Below are 18,861 nucleotides of genomic sequence, written 5' to 3'. Positions count from 1 at the left end.
TGTTTGATTTTTAGTTATGAGTTATGCTGGTGACTGTGTGCATAACATGTTAATGTGAAACATAAGATAGCCTAACCCCCAAGCATTTTCGCTGCAGAATATAGACCTCTTAGTCCACACTCCATGGACCCGATCCTTTCACATCCCCGATGCCTTTGAACTTTAATGAGTCCTCTTGAAGGGTGCGATTTGTGATGTTTATTGTGCGAGTCCGTGTATAGTCCAGTGACAGCTCTTCATGTATGTTTTGTAACTTAAAGTGGACCTATAGTTTTTGGACATATGGAGACAGTGCGTTGCGGCATCTAGTGTATATTGTCTCATCGAGCCCGCCCACAGATCAACCAGTTTTCACATTTTGCGATCAGGTAGCTATGGTATGGAAGCCCCTTTCTATGGGCTTACGTCACACTTATATATCAAAACAATGAATTCATATATTTGTTTGAATAGTTTAACACATTGATTTGAACACTGTTTTATACTGAATTCATATATTAGTCTGAATAGTGTTTGATGAAGTCACACATTGATTTGAACACTGCTTTGATGCTTAAACACTGAAATCATTATAATATGGCCCTTTAAAGGCAACATTGTGTGTTCTGAATAACGGGAGGCAGCTATGTGCTTTGCAGAAACTCCTTTAGAGAAATAAAACAGCTCAAGGCCGAAAAACAGACCGGTGCAGTGGGGTTGTCCGGGAGAAGTGATAGAGGTTTAGGAGGAGGAACCAAGGCGTGTACCTGCTCAACATACTATTTGCATATTCATGATTTTTTTTTCTCTCTCTCTTTTTTTTCTTCCTTTGGGTCTAGGGAGAGGCAGGCAGTTCGAGCGCCTGGCTTAAGTCCTGCATACGCAGGGGGTTAGGGATAACGGTCTGACCCCAGAGTTCTGTATTAGATTGTATTTGTCAGGGGAATACATTTTTGTGATTTGAACTGATCGAATCCAGACGTCATTTTTGATAGAACACGCCCAACAGAAGGACGATCAGATACATGAACACCTGGAGCAACACAGCAGTCTGGGATACCCAGATCTACCACTGCCCATGTCCTCCAGGCTCTTCTGTGGGCCAAGATGTTCCCTGGCAATGATAGTCAATAATCGGCTTCGCTGGGGCCTCATACCTTCCCAGGAAGGTGTCCAGGTGGCGGATTGGATATATACTCACTCAGTGAGGAGGAGCAGCAGCTCTACTCTAAGCTTTAGGGTCAGTGGACTGCCCTACTTGGCATATTGGATGTGGGTAGGTATTCTGCCTATAGGCCCATTGTGTAATTTTATTTATTTACTTAATTTTTGTTGAACCGTGAACGCATGTTTTATTATAGGCCAAAGTAATTGGTAATAATTAGAAATGTGCACGCCCAAAATAACATGTAGGCAGCGGGCCTTTTACGACAGTGGTAGCCTAAAGTATGCGCGTTCATCACTCAGCTCCATAATGCTGCTGCAAAACGTGCTTTTGTTGACGCATTGCCTCTAACCAATTAAGTGTCAGTTTTGTGGGATTCGACAATGGATTGACCAACCAGAATTGGAGGCGGGAGGCATTTGGCGCACTCAGACCCACGCACACAAAATCACAGGCGTTTCTCCTACAGCGACACTACAAGAGCAGGCGCTTTCAGGTGTCAGGATTTGGATCGTATAGACTGTGGCGGTTAGCATTTAATGTGGGATAACATAGAGGAAGAGCAGTTTTATCGCATAGCCTATAGCGTCCCCTGCATTTGCTGATATGAAGGTGTGAGTGGGCTCAGGTCCTGGCGCAGCAGCATGTCTAAGGTGGACTTAAGCGTTAAATATGAGCTCGCGGAATACGCGAGGCCCTCAAAACGGCTTAAGACCGAGCGGTATGAAAAGCGTGATAGAGCATCCAGAGAGGAGGACAAGGATGGAGAGGAGCTGGAGGAGGGGGAGGATTCTGACTCCGGCTCTGCGCTCGCTCCTGTGGAGACTGCAGCAGACGGCCGGGGCCGCTGGACAGCTACCGGGCGTGGAGCAGCGCCCAAGGTGACAAGATGCACGCGTGCACGTTCACATGACGTCATTGTTTGCTCTATGTAGGTGTTCACGCCGGCGTTGCTTTGGAATGAAGAAGTACAGATGGAGCAGGATAGGCTCAGAGCCCACTCAGGGACGTATCATCCTAATTCCTCACCTAACTTGCCTCGTATTCTGATTATTTCTAACCCTGGAAAGAGAAGCCAGAACATCTGTGGCCTTATAAATTGTAAATTTTTACATAACTTGTGTTGTAGGATAATGGAGAAGACTTGCACCGGCTTTCTCCCAGTCCTGTAGTTCATGTCAGAGGGTTGTGTGAGGCAGTGGTGGAGGCTGACCTTATTGATGCCCTGCAGAAGTTTGGCTCCATATGGTGAGTGTCACCAAATGACATGTGCCATTTACTGTGTTACTGATATATATATATATATATATATATATATATATATATATATATATATATATATATATATATATATATATATATATAGAGAGAGAGAGAGAGAGAGAGAGAGAAATGGTATGTGATTTTTTTATATTTTACATGTTATTTGTGTAATAGTTATGTGATGATGATGCCATTCAAACGCCAGGCCCTAGTGGAATTCTCAGATGTGGAGAGTGCTAATCAATGTGTATCCTGTGGAGCCAAGAAAACAGTGTACATTGCAGGTGAGCTGTCCAGCTGGAGTTTTTTTTTATTTCATAAGTAATATTATCAACCTAAAAATAAATGTGTAAACACCAGATATTTTATACTTTTATTAGGTCAGCAAGCTTATTTTAACTACTCCACATCCAAGAGAATTACCAGACCAACCAATGCAGATGACCCAAGCAGTGGAAACAAAGTCCTGCTTCTGTCTATTCAGAACCCTCTGTACCCCATCACCACGGTAATCACTACCACACATCCCCCACAATGTGAGGTGTTGGTATTAGACTGTTTTTTCTTTTACTTCGCAGGACGTCTTGTACAAAGTGTGCAATCCAATAGGAAATGTGCTCCGGATTGTCATTTTTAAAAGGAATGGGATCCAGGCTATGGTGGAGTATCCTTCTGCAACAGCGACTTGTGTGTGGGTGTGTTGCTGAATAAAGAGACATCTCCTTAACTGCAACATTTCAGGTTTGAATCAGTACAGTGTGCACAGAAAGTCAAGGCAGCATTGAATGGAGCAGATATATATGCAGGTTGTTGTACGCTCAAGATTGAGTATGCGCGGGTGAGTAGACATAGCTATTTTAGAAATAATTCAATTTGTAGTGCTGTGGGATTTCTCTTGTCTTCATCAAATAGTTGTTTAAATAAATGTTCTAAAAGTTCTTCATGGCACTGTTTATATAATCGTGATAATCGCCAGCAAAGATAATCACCATTATATCACCAGAATGTGCAGAAAAAATCTACTTCTCCCTGATGATCTCCTCTAGATCACTGTTGGTTCACTTATAACAAAGTACCGTACAATACTTTAACAGTTGTTTAAATATGGAACCTATTCCTAATAATAAAATTGTAATTATTCATATCCAGATTATTTTTAAACTGTTAGCAACAACAATCATATGACATAATAGTTAATTACAATTTTGGCCATGATAATCGTGACACCAAATTTCAATATCGTCACATGCCTACTCGACTAAAAGATGTCTGTGCAGACCCTCAGTAGTCCAGGTCTGATCCATAGCAAACAACGAAGTTAAATCTGTCAACTGGACAAATCTTGTAGGAATGAAGGCGTTTCACTGCTCATCCAAGCTGCTTCTTCTTTTCTGGTCAGAATGCTGGTGGCCACTGCCTTTAAATCTAACTGAGGGGAGGGGCTAACTACACTGAAACTGTAAACAGCTATTGTCTCCAGTTTCATCTGAAACTACCCTATTCAGCCCTTAACGACCTTGATATTGTTCTCATTGTTCTGGGTCTGAGGATGGAGTTGTAGATAAAAAAGAAAGAATTTCTGCTTTTTTATTTGTTATGTTCACAGCCAACACGTTTGAATGTAATCAAGAATGACAGTGAGAGCTGGGACTACACAAAACCCTACCTGGTCCGAAGAGGTAAGTAATATAGAATAATATAGAATAATATTCGAACAAACCCAGACTCCTGCACTTTTGTCATTCTCCAATCAAACACTCTCATCAGTCAGCCCCAAACCACTCACCAGCAGCCTGCACTCGGTCCCTGCTGTCCTAAGCATTACAGACAAGATCCTGCCTCAGTCCCGCCCGCAACTGCCCCAACACCCTGGGCTTCTAGTCTATTCGGTGCCATGTTTTGTATGCAGTTTTAAAAGCTTATACTCTGCAACAAGCTTACTAAGTCAAATCCGTTTTAACGCTCCTCGGTCTCCACTTTGTCAGGACTTGGAACAGTAAAACGCAGTTTGAGTGACAGCAGCTGAAAAAGGCTGCAGTTCAGTGGAGTATGCGTCAAAAGTCTTACAGGTAATGTCCGCTTCTTTGTTGCCAACGCCATTGACATCTTTTATAGTATAAATTTAACCCATTATATTTTATTTTTGACACACACTGGTGAATACCACTGAGTAATTACTCCACTACTTCCTTAAACTGAGGAAGTAGTGAAACAACACAGTCCCTTTTTGTTAACTGTTCATGTCTATTTTAGTTTAACTTTTATCCCAACATTCACATTTTTGGACACTTTTAGTTTTTCTAATTTACTCATTGTTAATAGAACAAACAGGGTGCACATGTCGATAAAAGGCAAAGCACCAAGTCCTCCTCTGGGCCGCCAGGGGGCAGACAATATTTCAGTAGTGAGTTTGTGTTGACAGTTTATTGCTATAGTCCAGACTGCAGTTTGTCCCACACTTTTGAAAGATAGTGCAGGATTTTGTTCCCCACAAAAAGAACCCAGTGGAGCATGAATGGAGTATAGTATTCCTGTGTGGAAACAATTACAAGTATGGAATCCTAACAAATGATTTCTAATGTGAAAAGGAGACGAGAAAGTAAGTTATGTTAGTTATGTAGTGTTAAGAGTTTTACATATAAATCCATGTGTATGACAAAAAATAGTAAAGATTAATGCTGTAAATACCAACCATTTCTTTCAAGGCTAAAACAGTATAAATCCATGCCTGTTGTTACTGCTGGACCCAAAAATGCCATTCAAAATTGTACATTCATTTTCCGTTTATTTTTGAAAAACAGTGTTCATGGCCCCTGCCAGGGAAACTGCAATCCTATGATGAGAGTGTTTTGGGGAATACAAACGTAACTACTTTTGACAGACTCCCTTCAGGCTAGGTCTAATCCTGTGTTTACTGACATGCTGTTGTGTTTTACAGAACGTGGTAAGGGTCGACAGCGCCAGGCCATATTAGGAGAGCATCCATTATCCTATAGTGATAGTAGTTATGGTAAAAATTGTACTATAGAATTCTTACCTATTTTATATGAACTAATAATTGTGAAAAGCCTATTTGTGCAGGTCCACTAGGCTCTCTGTTGCCTCTGCCTGGTAATGGCAGATACAAGCTAACTCCAGTGGATGTTCCAGATATGGTGTCTTACCCTCTTCCCCAATCATCTAGCCTGTTCTCTGGTCAGCCCCCCAGTTCAGTTGCCATGGTGAGCGGCCTGCATCCGACTAAAATGAACTGTACACGTATATTCAACCTCTTCTGCCTTTATGGAAATATCGAAAAGGTACGTGTGGTTTGGTTGTATGATTTTACAATTACCAGGTGAATTATTGTTGAACAGTCTAACCTACTTCTTAACGGCCCTTGTTTCTGAATTTAGGGCTGGGGACACATGGCAATATTGTAATAAAAATCTGATTATATTGGGATTCTGCGATGATATTCTATTTAATAATATTGTCACAAGGTGATTTACTTTTTTAAATGCACATATATGTTCAACAAACCTTTTACCACTTACGCCTATTTGTCAGCCTCTAAAATGCTCTGAGTGACAGGTGGATTTAACCAATCACAGCAAATGTGAACTCTCAGATGAGTTACCCAATAATGACACATAAAAACATACTAACTGCAAGAATCATAATAAAATGATTCTCATGATATTGGGATATTGCCCACACCTTGACTTGAATCGAATGTTCTTTGTGTCCAACTACTGTAGGTGAAGTTCATGAAGAGTGTTCCTGGGACTGCACTGGTCGAGATGGGAGATGAGTATGCTGTCGACAGAGCCATCACTCATCTCAATAGCATTAAAGTGTTCGGCAAAAGACTCAATGTCTGGTAATATGATTTTTAACCATCTCTCTGGGTATTTGTATCTGAAAAGATTGGAGAAGCTAATATGGTACAATACGGTTGTGAACAGTGTGTCAAAGCAGCATGCAGTGATCCCTAGTCAGGTCTTTGAGTTAGAAGACAGCAGTAGCAGTTACAAGGATTTTGCCATGACACGAAATAACCGCTTCAGCAGTGTTGGACAGGCCTCCAAGAACATCATCCAACCTCCATCTGCTGTGCTGCACTACTACAATGTTCCCCCATGCATCTCCCAGGATTACCTACTTAAGGTATGCTTTGCGGTCTTGATGTAGTTTAGTTGGGACACATGATAAAACTTACATTCCTGCCTCTCATTTATTATTGCTATTTCAGCTCTGTACCGAGTACAGTGTGCCAGGCTTTTTCAAATTTAAGGTCTTTGATGCCAAACGTAAGTATAGCATGGCATATACATTATAGGGTTGTGGATGTGGCCAGTGTGAAAATAAATGTGAACACATTTGTATTTGTTCACTATTATTTTTATATCTATGTATGATGTAGGTTATAAATGTATCTGTGTGTACATGACTCTGTGATAGACTTCTAAACAATTCTCTCTGTTTCAGCTTCTTCTAAAACCATATCAGGACTTTTGGAGTTTGAGAGTAAAACTGATGCAGTGGAGGCACTGACTGTGCTCAATCATTACCAGATCAGGATTCCCAGTGAGACACACACATACACATACACATACACATACACATACACATACATATTTAGAATGCCACATATCCCACTGTTACTAAAATCTTTGTGGAAAAACTGAACAAAGAACTGCCAGTTCTAAATTCCTTACAAAGAAAATGCTGTGTGAACAAACATGTATTAATACTGTTGCAGCATCTTTTTAAAGTTATGTATATTCCCTAAAGTAAAAAATGCTTGTTTTTCTTTATCCCTATTCAGTATAATCTAAAATTTTTGACTTGTATAGTGGTCAGATAATGTAATGATAAAATAAATGTTTTTCAGATGGTTCTAATCCCTACACCCTGAAGTTGTGTTTCTCCACTTCATCTCACCTGTAATGAGCAGACAGTGGACCATCATGATCTCTATCATGAATCACGGCCATGCAGCCAGCTGAATAGATGAAACAGGAGTCCACATTAGAGACATTTATGTCTAGTAAAATTATATGAATTTATTTCATTATACAATGTTCTTTAACTAGACTTCAGTGCTGTATTGCAGTCATTTAAAGTTTGAGAAAAGATGTTTCCCAGTTTTGACAAGTTTTCATGTCTCAAATGGTTTCAATCATGCTTTAAAGTTATCATCTGTTATTAGGTTGGCCGACCCAACCAATGATAACACTAGATGTTAACTACATTACTTCTGTCTGATAGTGTGGCAGTTTTGGTCTAATAGAAGAAACCAGAGAGCACAGCCTGAGCAAAGGCCACCATGTACTGGTGAAAAATAACTTGCGGATGGTAGCTTCAAGGGTTCACACTATCCGTTAGCTCCAGTCAAAGGACTGTGGAAATATGGGTGAACTCAAAGTTCTTGAAAATAAGAGTGAACATTATAGTAGATTGCGTTTTTTTCCACAAAACTCTATACTGCTATATGCTGGTATGTAGTAGTAGTGGCTCTCAACCTTTTTCAGTCACGATTCCCATAATAACAACAAATGGCATTCGCGACCCCTGAGAGATACCCGCAAAATTATTAAGTTGCGTCTTGTCTAACCTCCATTGGAGGGCATTGGTTTGGTATGCATTTTAGATATCTTCTAGCTTTTTGGGGCAAGGGTCAACCAATAAATGCAATAACAAAAAATCAGCATTTTACATGAAGGTCTTCTAGGAAAAAAATCATGTCCTCATATGTGGACAGTTAGTCCAAGTTCCCTCAAAATACAGACACCATTATGTAACCAGCCGAGACCCAATCAGAATAACAAGGAAACCCTGTCAAAACCAATCCAGGTCTAGTGTAAACCAATCCAAATCAAATCAGAACTAGTTCAGAGCCAACCTGAGCCAGCGTAGACCGAATCAGAACGAGTCCAAACCTATTAAGTTCGAGTACTATCTGTTCCGACCCAGTCTGAAACTGTCAAAACCATATCAGATCCATTCCAGATTCATCCAGAACCTGTCCAAACCCATTGAAAACTTGACCAGACCCTATCTGAAACAGTCCAAACCCAATCAGATCCAGTCTAGAACCACTCTAAACCAGCCCAAGCCCAATGTGAACCAGTCCTGATCTAATGGTTTTGGGCCTGTTGAGTTTTTTAATTAAATTTATATGAATTATAAATAATAGTCAGTCATTTTTGCTAGATTTTTTTACCCTGACCACTTTTTGATTACGTGTTGACACATGACATTTCAGATGTGTAGGCAGCCATCGTTAAATTACACTGTAAGATGTTTTTTTTTTCCCTCCCTTGACACCACCAGATGGCACTATAAGTGTGATTGTTTGTGTACAACAGGTTTAAATGAAGTATCATATTACATCCTATAGCGCAGACAACTAAAAATGCATATGCTTGATTTTACTTTCAGGACATGGGCATAGAGACAATGTCAACTAATATGAACATTTAAATTACTACTGCATTTGAAGGGTGTCATTTAAGACTATTGCATGCATTTTCATTTTTTCCCCATATAATCTGGACACCTTCTGAAGTAATTTTGTTGACCCACTGTGTTGAAGCACTGGTCCAAGGATGTGCTGTTAACTTTATCCTACTTTTAAGTAAAGGACAAACCAAAGTCTGAGCTATTAAAAATATCACTGTTTCATTGTGAGGTTCAATTGCTGTGTGGTGTAGAAATCTGACGTTACAGTGACTACAAATATATATATATTTTACTAACATATTTCATTATTTGAGTATTAAAATGTTTTATATGCTTAATATTGTTGCAAAGGTCAGACAATCATTCAGTGTGTTTTAAACATTTAATTGTGTGAATTGCTATTGTATGATAAGCATTTTTATGGCTATGGTATGTGTAATGTGTATGTAAACACACAAACAGTATAATCCACCATGCCATGTTACATCTAATGTATTGCAACTACTGTGCAATGTCTTTCTTTGTTATTTTGGCTGTAAATGTGTAACACAATAAAGGCTATATTGCCCTATTTACCGTAATCGTGGTCATTTGTGAATATCTAAGATCAAAATTTTAAAACTTTTCAACAACAAATCTATGAACCTTTATATCAATAAATGTAGCAACGTAGAATTAATATATCACTGTTAATGAGACATGTCTTTGTTGTTTGATTAGCAGGCTAAACTTACAAAAAGAGGAAAACAAGTGTTATCCTAGCGGGAAAATGATTCATTATAAAGAATACCACAGGCAGGGTTCATAATACATTCATATACCCTTATCTTCACAAGGCTCAGATCCGGTTCTCTATACTTCACTGTAATCATGATGTGAAAAAATCCATTGCCCGGCTGTGTGATGTAGACCACTGAATGCAGAGGAGGTAACCAGGTCAACTTTGTCAAAATTTAAGAATGTGTCAAGAAATCTTGTGGACAAACACGTAGATGTTCTAAAAAGTTGTAGGAGAATAATTTCACGTTTAAGAGATTCAAATGGACAAGAGCAAAAAGCTGCTTTTTGGCATAGCCCTGGTTAGGTAGTGGCCTGTTGGAGTCTTCTCTGATCAGGCAGTGGCCTGATGGTGTCTTTGGTCAAGCAGTGGCCTGATGGTGTCCTCTCTGATCAGGCAGTGGCCTGTTGATGTCCTTTCTGATAAGGCTGTAGCCTGTCGATGTCTTCTGTGATTGGGCAGTGGCTTGTTGATGTCTTCTATGGTCCGGCAGTGGCCTGTTGGTGTCTTCTCAGATCGGGTAGTGGCCTGTTCATGTCTTCTTTGGTGGGGTAGTGGTCTGTCAGTGTCTTCTTTGGTAGGGCAGAGGCCTGTTGGTGTTATCACATAACTGGATCAGTTTTTAAAGGCATTTTAAAGGGTTATCTTTAGTTAGTTTAAAAAAGTAAAGTGTGTAGGCCTACATAATAAGCTTATTCAACTGTTGTAATACATAACAGCACAATAACAATAGAAAAGATTTTGTAAGTTTTAGACAGTCAAGATTTACTCATATGAATAGTTGGCATAGCCAGTAGAGCTCAACGTGACAACCTGCTCAGATTCCGGAAGTACATTTTCCACGCATTTCCCATAGATTTAGGAGATTATGAAGAGTTCAAAGGCATCTCAGAGGCTAACCAGCTACGTGCTAACTAATATCACAACGCCGTTGTTCTAACTCCAAAAAGGCTGTTTGAATGCAAGATTCTGCAAAATATTAAATAACTTCGCAGCTTATGAACTTTCAGAAACAGATTTTAAATAGAATTATAGGACTTATGGTCAATACTTATCACGTGGTGTCTGTCTCTGATAAAAAATGAACGGCACCGCGGTGTGGTAACGACCAAAAAAAACCAAAACTGAGGAGTGTTTATGGTCGTGTTAAGAACCATGTCTTTATCCACTTGATGGCGCTATTTCACAGCATAAGGTAATCGATTTTTGTTTCATAAATAAATAAACGAATAAAATTCAAAATACATAAACTTAAAAAAAAAAAAAAAACAGTCAAAATGTGGCTCTATTGGATTGACCATTACCAATTGATTTAAGGATTGTTTTTTAAACAGATCAGCTTAGAGTGCCCTCAAGTGGATGGGTAAACATGATGATCTCATGATCTCAACTAAACACATTCAGATTTATCATTTTTCTCAAAATCTTTGCTTTTATCATTTAATATTGTGCTTCAAAGTATTACAGTTAAATCAACATATTAAGTGCATCGATTGCGATCTACCGGTAACCGGACAATTCTAAAACGGATAAACCTGTGTAATAACACTTAAAGGGAGCTCACCAGTGTTAAGGGCCATAAGCTGTACGGACTCTGCGCCTATAGTCTACGGCTGTACTATTTTATGCAATTGTATCTAACTGTATCGATTATTGACATTTACACCTTTAAATTAAACATGGGAGTGTTTTAAAAACATGTTTCCTGCGCGCTTTCTCCCGGTCAGGTCACGTGACCATGTCCCATGCTCTGATTGGAGGATTTTTAAAAAACGGAGGCTGCTGATTGGTCCGTTTTGAACAATTACTGTAATGCGGTTCTTTCAAAAATGTTCAGCATCATTCTTCAGTGGCTGTGACCCACAGTCAAGCTCCGACCGGCCCTACAGCTCTGCACGAATACAACTGGGCTGTTTAGTCTTACCGTAAGTATACTTGCAGCTCACGAACAACCTTCAGTGTATAATTATTCTGTACTCTTTGCATTAGCAGATAAATCGTTAAAGGACCATTGCTCGCAGGTTAGCAGGCGCTAGGCTAACGTTATGATCATGGATCATAATGCGGGCGCTAGGCTAACGTTACTATCATGGATCATTATGTGCTTTTGCTCTCGCTTTTTCAGGCTGGCTATTTAACTGTAACTAATAAAAGATTTGCTTTTTTGTTTCAGATAACGATGGAGGATTATTTAAAGATAGAGAAAATTGGTGAAGGTATGTGTAAACAGTTTTGTGCTTTGTGGAACACTAGTTTTGAATTTGTACGTGAATATTCTCATGACGATAGTCTACTTTATAGTTCATGTCCAAAGATTTTGAACTACTTGTGGAACAAGAGATACATTCCTTGCAAATATTGAACATGTATTAAGTTGCCTCAAAAAATTGAAAAAAAAAACATGCAACCTCTAAGCTCGACCTCAGTTCAAACGTCATGGCCTTCAACAGGTACATATGGTGTGGTCTACAAGGGTAAAAACAAAGTCACCGGACAAGTTGTGGCCATGAAGAAGATCCGCCTGGAGAGTGAGGATGAAGGTGTCCCCAGCACTGCTGTCAGGGAGGTGGCCCTTCTGCAGGAGCTCAAGCACCCCAATGTGGTCAGGTATGTGAAGCATTTGAATAGCATTAAACCTTATCACAAACTTAAGATGTTTGTACTATCCAAAGCCAAGATTAAGTTTAGGTTATTCACAGAAAATGCATTATACATTTGAATAAAAATTCACAATTCAAATTTAGATTAAAGACATGGACAATATACATGAAGGTGATAATGTACAGTTAAGATGGAAATATTTTGCTTTAATTTTTGATATTGGGGATCAATAAACTGCTAAGCTCTAGATTCACTCAAACAAAATCATGTCCACCCTTTACAGGCTGCTGGATGTTCTAATGCAGGAATCCCGTCTCTATTTAATCTTTGAGTTTCTGTCTATGGATCTAAAGAAGTACCTTGACTCTATACCATCCGGACAATACATGGACTGCATGCTTGTGAAGGTATGTTTTTTACTATTTGATCTAATGGTTTGAAAGAACTTTGAAGTTTTGTTTTCAAGAGTTATGAATCTGTTTCAGTTTTGAAGTAAATTACTAGTGCTGACCTCCATTTTATTTTTTTCTTAATCTGGAGTTGTCCCTGTGTTCTGCTTTTTGCTATAGAGCTACCTTTACCAGATTCTGGAGGGAATCTACTTTTGTCATTGTCGACGAGTTCTTCACAGGGACCTAAAACCACAGAACCTTCTCATTGATAACAAGGGAGTCATCAAATTGGCTGACTTTGGACTGGCACGGGCTTTTGGGGTTCCTGTTAGAGTTTACACACATGAGGTCGGAAAGACTCTAGCACTACGCTTATTTGTAAAATTGATCTGTAATGACAATCTGTCTTAACAGGTGGTGACACTATGGTACAGGGCTCCAGAGGTTCTCCTGGGGTCTGCTCGATACTCAACCCCTGTTGATGTGTGGAGCACAGGCACCATTTTTGCCGAACTTGCAACAAAGAAACCTCTCTTCCATGGAGACTCTGAAATAGACCAGCTCTTCAGGATCTTTAGGTAGGCCAATGTTTAGTCCATGTGAAGCTATTGACCATGAACATACTATTAACACTGTTTTGTTGGTTTTCCCAGAACTTTGGGGACCCCCAGCAATGAAGTGTGGCCAGAAGTGGAGAGTCTACCTGATTATAAGAACACATTTCCCAAATGGAAACCAGGCAGTCTGGCATCAATGGTGAAAAACCTGGATAAGAATGGTTTAGACCTGCTCTCAGTAAGTATTCAAAAATACCATGACTTACCACAAGTCAGCTTCCATAATTAAGCTGGCCAGTTGGACACATACAGAAATATTGCAGTATCTCCTCACTTGTCACACTGCTGTCATTTAAGTGGAGCAGCAAGCAAACCATGCAGCACAAGCTGTCACAAGGGTCATTTTACAATTCAGTATCAGACAATAATGGATAAGAAATTATATTTTACCTTGTCATGTTTTATCTCTTTCCTATATTGTCTATTAAGGCAGATTTCACTTCTGCACCCTGCTGGCAGATTTTGTAAAAGTAAAAATCTGCACTCTATATACCCAAATGCATGCATATTTTATCTTGACTACATCAGTACCACATTTCCTATAGATATTATTAAAACAATAGACAATTTAAAGGCTGGTTCAGAGCCAGTTTTAAGACAAACGTAAAGTCATCATGTTCAGTAAATGTTTAATTCGAGTAGATCTGTAGTAAAGTCAACAAAAGAAAGACATTGGGCATTGCACTCACTGTTTTGCACTTGCTTCTTTGGCACACAAATTTCAGAAACTTTATTTTGGTCATCACAAACATCCAATGTAAACTAACTGCATTGTTTTGAGAACTATTTGCACTAAGCTTTTAGTGGGAATAGTCTATTGACTACACAATGTTTGCCACAGAAAATGCTGATCTATAACCCCCCAAAGAGGATTTCTGCTCGGGAAGCCATGACACACCCATATTTTGATGACTTGGACAAATCCACTCTACCTGCTGCCAGTATCAACAAAATGTAAATACTTAATACTGACATTGCATCTTATTTCACTGTGCAATTTAATATTGTAAATACGTGTGTTTAACATTTAACTTGTCTTTAATAAAAATGACACATTGTGATTGACTTGAATTTTTATTACCACAAAATTATTATAGTCCTAAATAATAGTTTACAAGAACACTCTTGCATAGTTATTGTTCAAGCAGTTTCATCTAGTAAGAAATTGCTGATCTCTGCTCTCATCTGAGACCTACAGACAAACAAGTTTCATCTTAGTGGGACAAAAAAAAAAAAAAAGTGTTTTGTTCCAGTCAGGGCTTACCTTCGCAATCTTCTCTGGGCTTCTGAGACAATGTAACTAGGAAGATGTTTCAATGATGACTGCGAGTGAGAGAAGATTTTAAGGTTTCTGGAGAATAACTAAAATGCTAATGAGCAGCAAAATACTCTAATGCGTTAAGGAGCAATAATTGTATTGGCAAAAGTGCTCTGCCAATGTGCAGACTAAAAGCCTTCATCTGCACTCATAACCCAATAAAAAATACAAGACCAGCTACAGCTCCTTTTCCACTTACCATATCTTTGATGGTTAACTGACAACTATAACACAGTAGAGTCTTAAGCTCCACTGCCTCCAATTTGCTGCAATAACACAATGTAAAAACAAATTAAGGGTCTGAATTTGAATTATGCTTTGTCAATGATTAAGAAAACACAAAAACTTTAGGTTGTTATGTTTACTATTACCTCAAAGACAAGGAGCAGCTTCCATCTTCATGACACTGACCAGAGCAGTTTGCAGCAGACTTGTTGGCATCTACACAGAGCACCATAGGCATCATTATTGTTACTTCTTTCAGCTGGCTTTGTTATTCCTCACACATGACTAAATTAAACCTACCAGCAGAAGCATGTTACCCAATGTAATGAAACAAGTGAAATATTTACCGGTAAATGAAATTAGTTAGGTCTGTTTTAAAAACATGTCAATTATTCTAAACGTCCACAAACTTAATGATTTATCACAACCCTTAATGTGCTGCATGCAATTCAAATTCGTATTGCTCTTAGATGCGCATGTGATCTTAATCTTAAAAAGGTACAGTATGTAACTGCTTGATTGCAAATTGGAAGTTACATCGGAACAGTCTCCATAGAGATAGATATGTTTTACATCATTCTGTGGAAGATAATAGCCAAAGAACCAACATTTCCAGCATCCCCAGGGCAAGTAAAAAAAGTTTTTCAGTACAATAAACAAAACCAAAATGATCAAACTGCTTTTATTTAAGTATATCTTTGGCTATACAGTTATATATTGTGGCTTTAAGTAAGAAATTATGTTTCTAGTCCTAACATTATTTTTAATATTACATCCTGTTTTTTTTCCAAGATTATGATTTAAAATTCAATCTAATAGAACCAAACTGTACCATATTTGAGAGTTGGAAGGCAATCATCTGGGCGATTGTTCTGTGAAAGCTGCTCTGATATCAGTGTAGCTTGGAAAGCAGAAGCATTCTCTAACATAAGGAAAAACAAAAAGCCATACCATTAGGGTCATGTATTGACTGTAATCATGTTTACTGATAAACCAATATGGTTACTGGTATTTAATAGAATTTATGAACATTATTATTCTGCTTTGTTGACCTTGATGCAGATTAACACAGAAAATAAAGATAAAATGTAAGCCCAGTGTTGACCACACCCAAATACACTCCAGACGGATGTGTACAGAGGCCTTACCTGCAAAAGTGTCCAGGGCACACAGGCACAGCACACACCTAGGACTGTCCTCCACAGCAGAGGGACCCTTACAGGCTGTCTGCAGCTTCTCACTGGTCCTGTTAGAAAAGCGCATAGATTATTGTGCACTGAAAGTGAGCCTTTGGCTATATATTAGCAATATATTACACCCTCTCTAATTTTGGCAACTTTTTTTTAATACAATAAGATAACTGGAACAAAACTGAAACAAATGAAAAATCCAGGTTTGATCCTATTCATACTTTGTTTAATACCACAAACAAAGTAACATCATTAAAGATTGAGGCATACATAACAGTAAATGCAAAATGTATGCTGACCTGTAAATGGTACGGACAGTGGAGGGAAACGCCGTCTGAAGCTTGGTCACAAAACTCTCTGTTAGTCTTTGGATACTATCCTTGTCCGAGGCCTGTGCGTGTGTATAATAATTTATAGTATTTATTTATTCATTTATACACACACGCACACATTATATATATATATATATATATATATATACACACACACACACACACACACACACATACACATTTATTTTTGTGTGTGTTTTAATTATCCATAGCTTCATGTGTCAGTGGCTGTTAGACCATACCTTTGAGTCTAGGCCTGAGATGAACACATAGGGAACATTAAATAAGTGGTTGTAGTAAGCGATTTCTTTTGCCGAGTAGTCCCTCATTGGCCTCACTGCTATGACATCACCATAGCGAGAGTCTGAAAAGCCCTGTTTGAACACAGACATTTTAAATGTTTTAAAGTGTTATTTCAGTCTAATTGTTACACAAAGATATCCTCCTGACCGTGTCAAGAGCTGTCTGTGATCCTCGGCCCAGAGAGATGTTGCTCAACAACTTAACAGCCAGTCTGGTGCAGTTGTCACCTAGCATCAATTTACTATATCCCTCGATACGAGCCATGTGCAACAACAAGTGCTGCCTGTGGACACAAACCAAAAGCACTCAGTGGTATTCCTCACAAATGACCAAACATCTTATTCGCTTATGTATATATAGCCCACCCCAAACTTTCTGTTCAGCTCTTTCTTCACCACTTTGATAGACTGCATTTGCTGTACCTGTCAATCTCACTCTCACTCATTCCATCACTTATGAATAAGATCCTGAGATACTTAAACTCCTCTGCTAGAGGCAAGAGTTTAACACTGACCTGTAGCTTTAGATGTAAATCCATACTTGGGACATTTGCCTTTGACCTGAAAGAGTATTGCTCCTAACCTTAACATGTTGAGCAGCTCCTCCCGGGCTGTGTGCGTTTTCACTGAAGTAACGAGTTGTTGCAGTTGGACCGTGTGAACTTTACTGACATCAACTGGTTCCTTCTGCTGGCATGAAGGCTGAATGGCACAACTCTTGTTCTGATCAAACTTCCCCACGGCCACTTTGTATGAGCTTGCACTGTTTGAGCCGGACATGTGGGGCCGCGTTAAGACTAATGTGGGCAGCTCTAAAACCTACAAAGAAAATACATTATTTAATTTTGTTTTTGTTTTTTTTTTGTTTCTTTTACAAAAGGTAAATAAATACATTTAGCTTTGTTTTATTTATTTTAGGTTTTAGTGTTTCACAGCATGGTGTGTTAAGTAATCACTCATTCATCATTATTATGGAAAATGTCTAACTCTAACTGCTAAAATGCTCTAACTGGATTTACTACTACAGTACACTATTAATAATACTGTAGTAAAAAGAAATATACATTTGTGAAAATAAGAAGGAGCACTTACCTGTTCCAAAGGAACAATGTGAAAAGGAAAACCAGTTGATTCAAACAGAACCCTTATGTTAGTGTTTGTCTTGTGTCGATCCTCCAGGGAACGCCCGATTAGAGCACCCTCTGAACACACAATCTATAATTACTGAAGATTAAAACTAAACATTTAAACTCTAGAATATAACCTTTACCATCAATAAAAACAATCCCTGGTGTAAACCTGAGCTTCTTGTGAGCATTTACACTTAGACCCTGGAAAATAATAATCATATATCAATATAATAAACATGGTCACAAGAAACTGATTTATGTAGTACCTGCTGAACCTGATGAAGCATTGAGCATGATGAAGGGCCTCCCGACACAGCCAAGAGTACCTGGCGAACGACAAATACTGTATACACTATTCACTGAAACAACACTATGATTTAAATAGTAAAAATTAAAACTATATACCCTTTCCCCAGGAAAAATGATTCTGTTTTTGCCCAACATGGCTCTAAATTTGTGAATGAAATATTCATGGAAACAACCCCTAGCATCAGAGAAGAGACATTTTAGTCATTTTTGAGACCTAAAATTAAATCAACAAATAACGGATTCCATCGTTTCTTACCTGCAGTAAGGATCTCCAACTCTGAGAAGAACAGCTGGAGTGTGTACCTTGCATTTCACACACTGCTTTGAAATACTACAGGAGAATAGCAATATATATTAGGAAAATAGACATTACATAACGTTACAATTCTGTAAGTACACTCATCATCCTCATCATCATCATCATCATCATCATCATCATCATTTTAAGATGAAGGTTGTCAGCGTCCTGTCCTTGTGTGCTGTGCACCTAGTCACATACACTTTGCACGTGCATTTGGTTCATGTTTGTGCCGTGTAGCTGTGAGGCCTCATTGGGGCTTCATTTTCCCATCAGTCCTCGCACCTGAGGAAATCTGCAGATCTAATGTCTCTGCCGTAGTCCTCATCCACTTGACACATTACGAACAGGTTCCGTTTTAAAAAACGACAAAAAATAACGCGGAAGCACAGATTTAATAATACATCTATCATGAGAGCCTAGTCAGAGCACACAGTGACGGCCATGACAGCGCCTCTTTTCCTCTGGAGGTCAGGCACGTGATCTAGCGCCATCTTTGGGTTTGGATGACAACA

General features: G+C 38.8%; 3 protein-coding genes across 3 annotated transcripts; 2 read left to right on the top strand and 1 right to left on the bottom strand.

Annotated features, from left to right (window-relative positions):
* Nucleotides 1-1,611: 1,611 nt before the first annotated feature.
* On the top strand, nucleotides 1,612-9,433 carry LOC117382503 (heterogeneous nuclear ribonucleoprotein L-like). The gene is made up of 14 exons (XM_033979699.2): nucleotides 1,612-2,025; nucleotides 2,274-2,392; nucleotides 2,582-2,691; nucleotides 2,788-2,915; nucleotides 2,986-3,071; nucleotides 3,149-3,245; nucleotides 4,014-4,086; nucleotides 5,346-5,417; nucleotides 5,489-5,706; nucleotides 6,148-6,269; nucleotides 6,355-6,556; nucleotides 6,642-6,699; nucleotides 6,878-6,976; nucleotides 7,284-9,433. The coding sequence occupies exons 1-14, from the start codon at nucleotides 1,789-1,791 to the stop codon at nucleotides 7,337-7,339; spliced, it is 1,677 nt and encodes a 558-aa protein (XP_033835590.1). The 5' UTR covers nucleotides 1,612-1,788; the 3' UTR covers nucleotides 7,340-9,433.
* Nucleotides 9,434-11,458: 2,025 nt separating this feature from the next.
* cdk1 (cyclin-dependent kinase 1) lies at nucleotides 11,459-14,303 on the top strand. The gene is made up of 8 exons (XM_033979989.2): nucleotides 11,459-11,557; nucleotides 11,806-11,848; nucleotides 12,083-12,239; nucleotides 12,517-12,640; nucleotides 12,803-12,973; nucleotides 13,040-13,203; nucleotides 13,279-13,420; nucleotides 14,084-14,303. Exons 2-8 carry the CDS (start codon nucleotides 11,812-11,814, stop codon nucleotides 14,198-14,200), a joined length of 912 nt encoding a protein of 303 aa, XP_033835880.1. The 5' UTR covers nucleotides 11,459-11,557; nucleotides 11,806-11,811; the 3' UTR covers nucleotides 14,201-14,303.
* Nucleotides 14,300-18,812, bottom strand: ctu2 (cytosolic thiouridylase subunit 2 homolog (S. pombe)). Its single transcript, XM_033979643.2, has 16 exons — nucleotides 18,632-18,812; nucleotides 18,305-18,379; nucleotides 18,145-18,223; nucleotides 18,006-18,065; nucleotides 17,880-17,940; nucleotides 17,702-17,811; nucleotides 17,193-17,428; nucleotides 16,758-16,893; nucleotides 16,550-16,681; nucleotides 16,275-16,366; nucleotides 15,934-16,031; nucleotides 15,618-15,707; nucleotides 14,932-15,001; nucleotides 14,760-14,826; nucleotides 14,507-14,565; nucleotides 14,300-14,434 (listed from the first exon to the last, which is right to left on the bottom strand). The coding sequence occupies exons 1-16, from the start codon at nucleotides 18,757-18,759 to the stop codon at nucleotides 14,383-14,385; spliced, it is 1,545 nt and encodes a 514-aa protein (XP_033835534.2). The 5' UTR covers nucleotides 18,760-18,812; the 3' UTR covers nucleotides 14,300-14,382.
* Between the last annotated feature and the right edge of the window lie 49 nt (nucleotides 18,813-18,861).

The sequence above is a fragment of the Periophthalmus magnuspinnatus genome, chromosome 15, assembly GCF_009829125.3.
Source record: "Periophthalmus magnuspinnatus isolate fPerMag1 chromosome 15, fPerMag1.2.pri, whole genome shotgun sequence".
Classification (NCBI taxonomy): domain Eukaryota; kingdom Metazoa; phylum Chordata; class Actinopteri; order Gobiiformes; family Gobiidae; genus Periophthalmus; species Periophthalmus magnuspinnatus.
The sequence above is the reverse complement of the archived record's forward strand: the minus strand, read 5'-3'. Positions and strand labels throughout refer to the sequence as shown.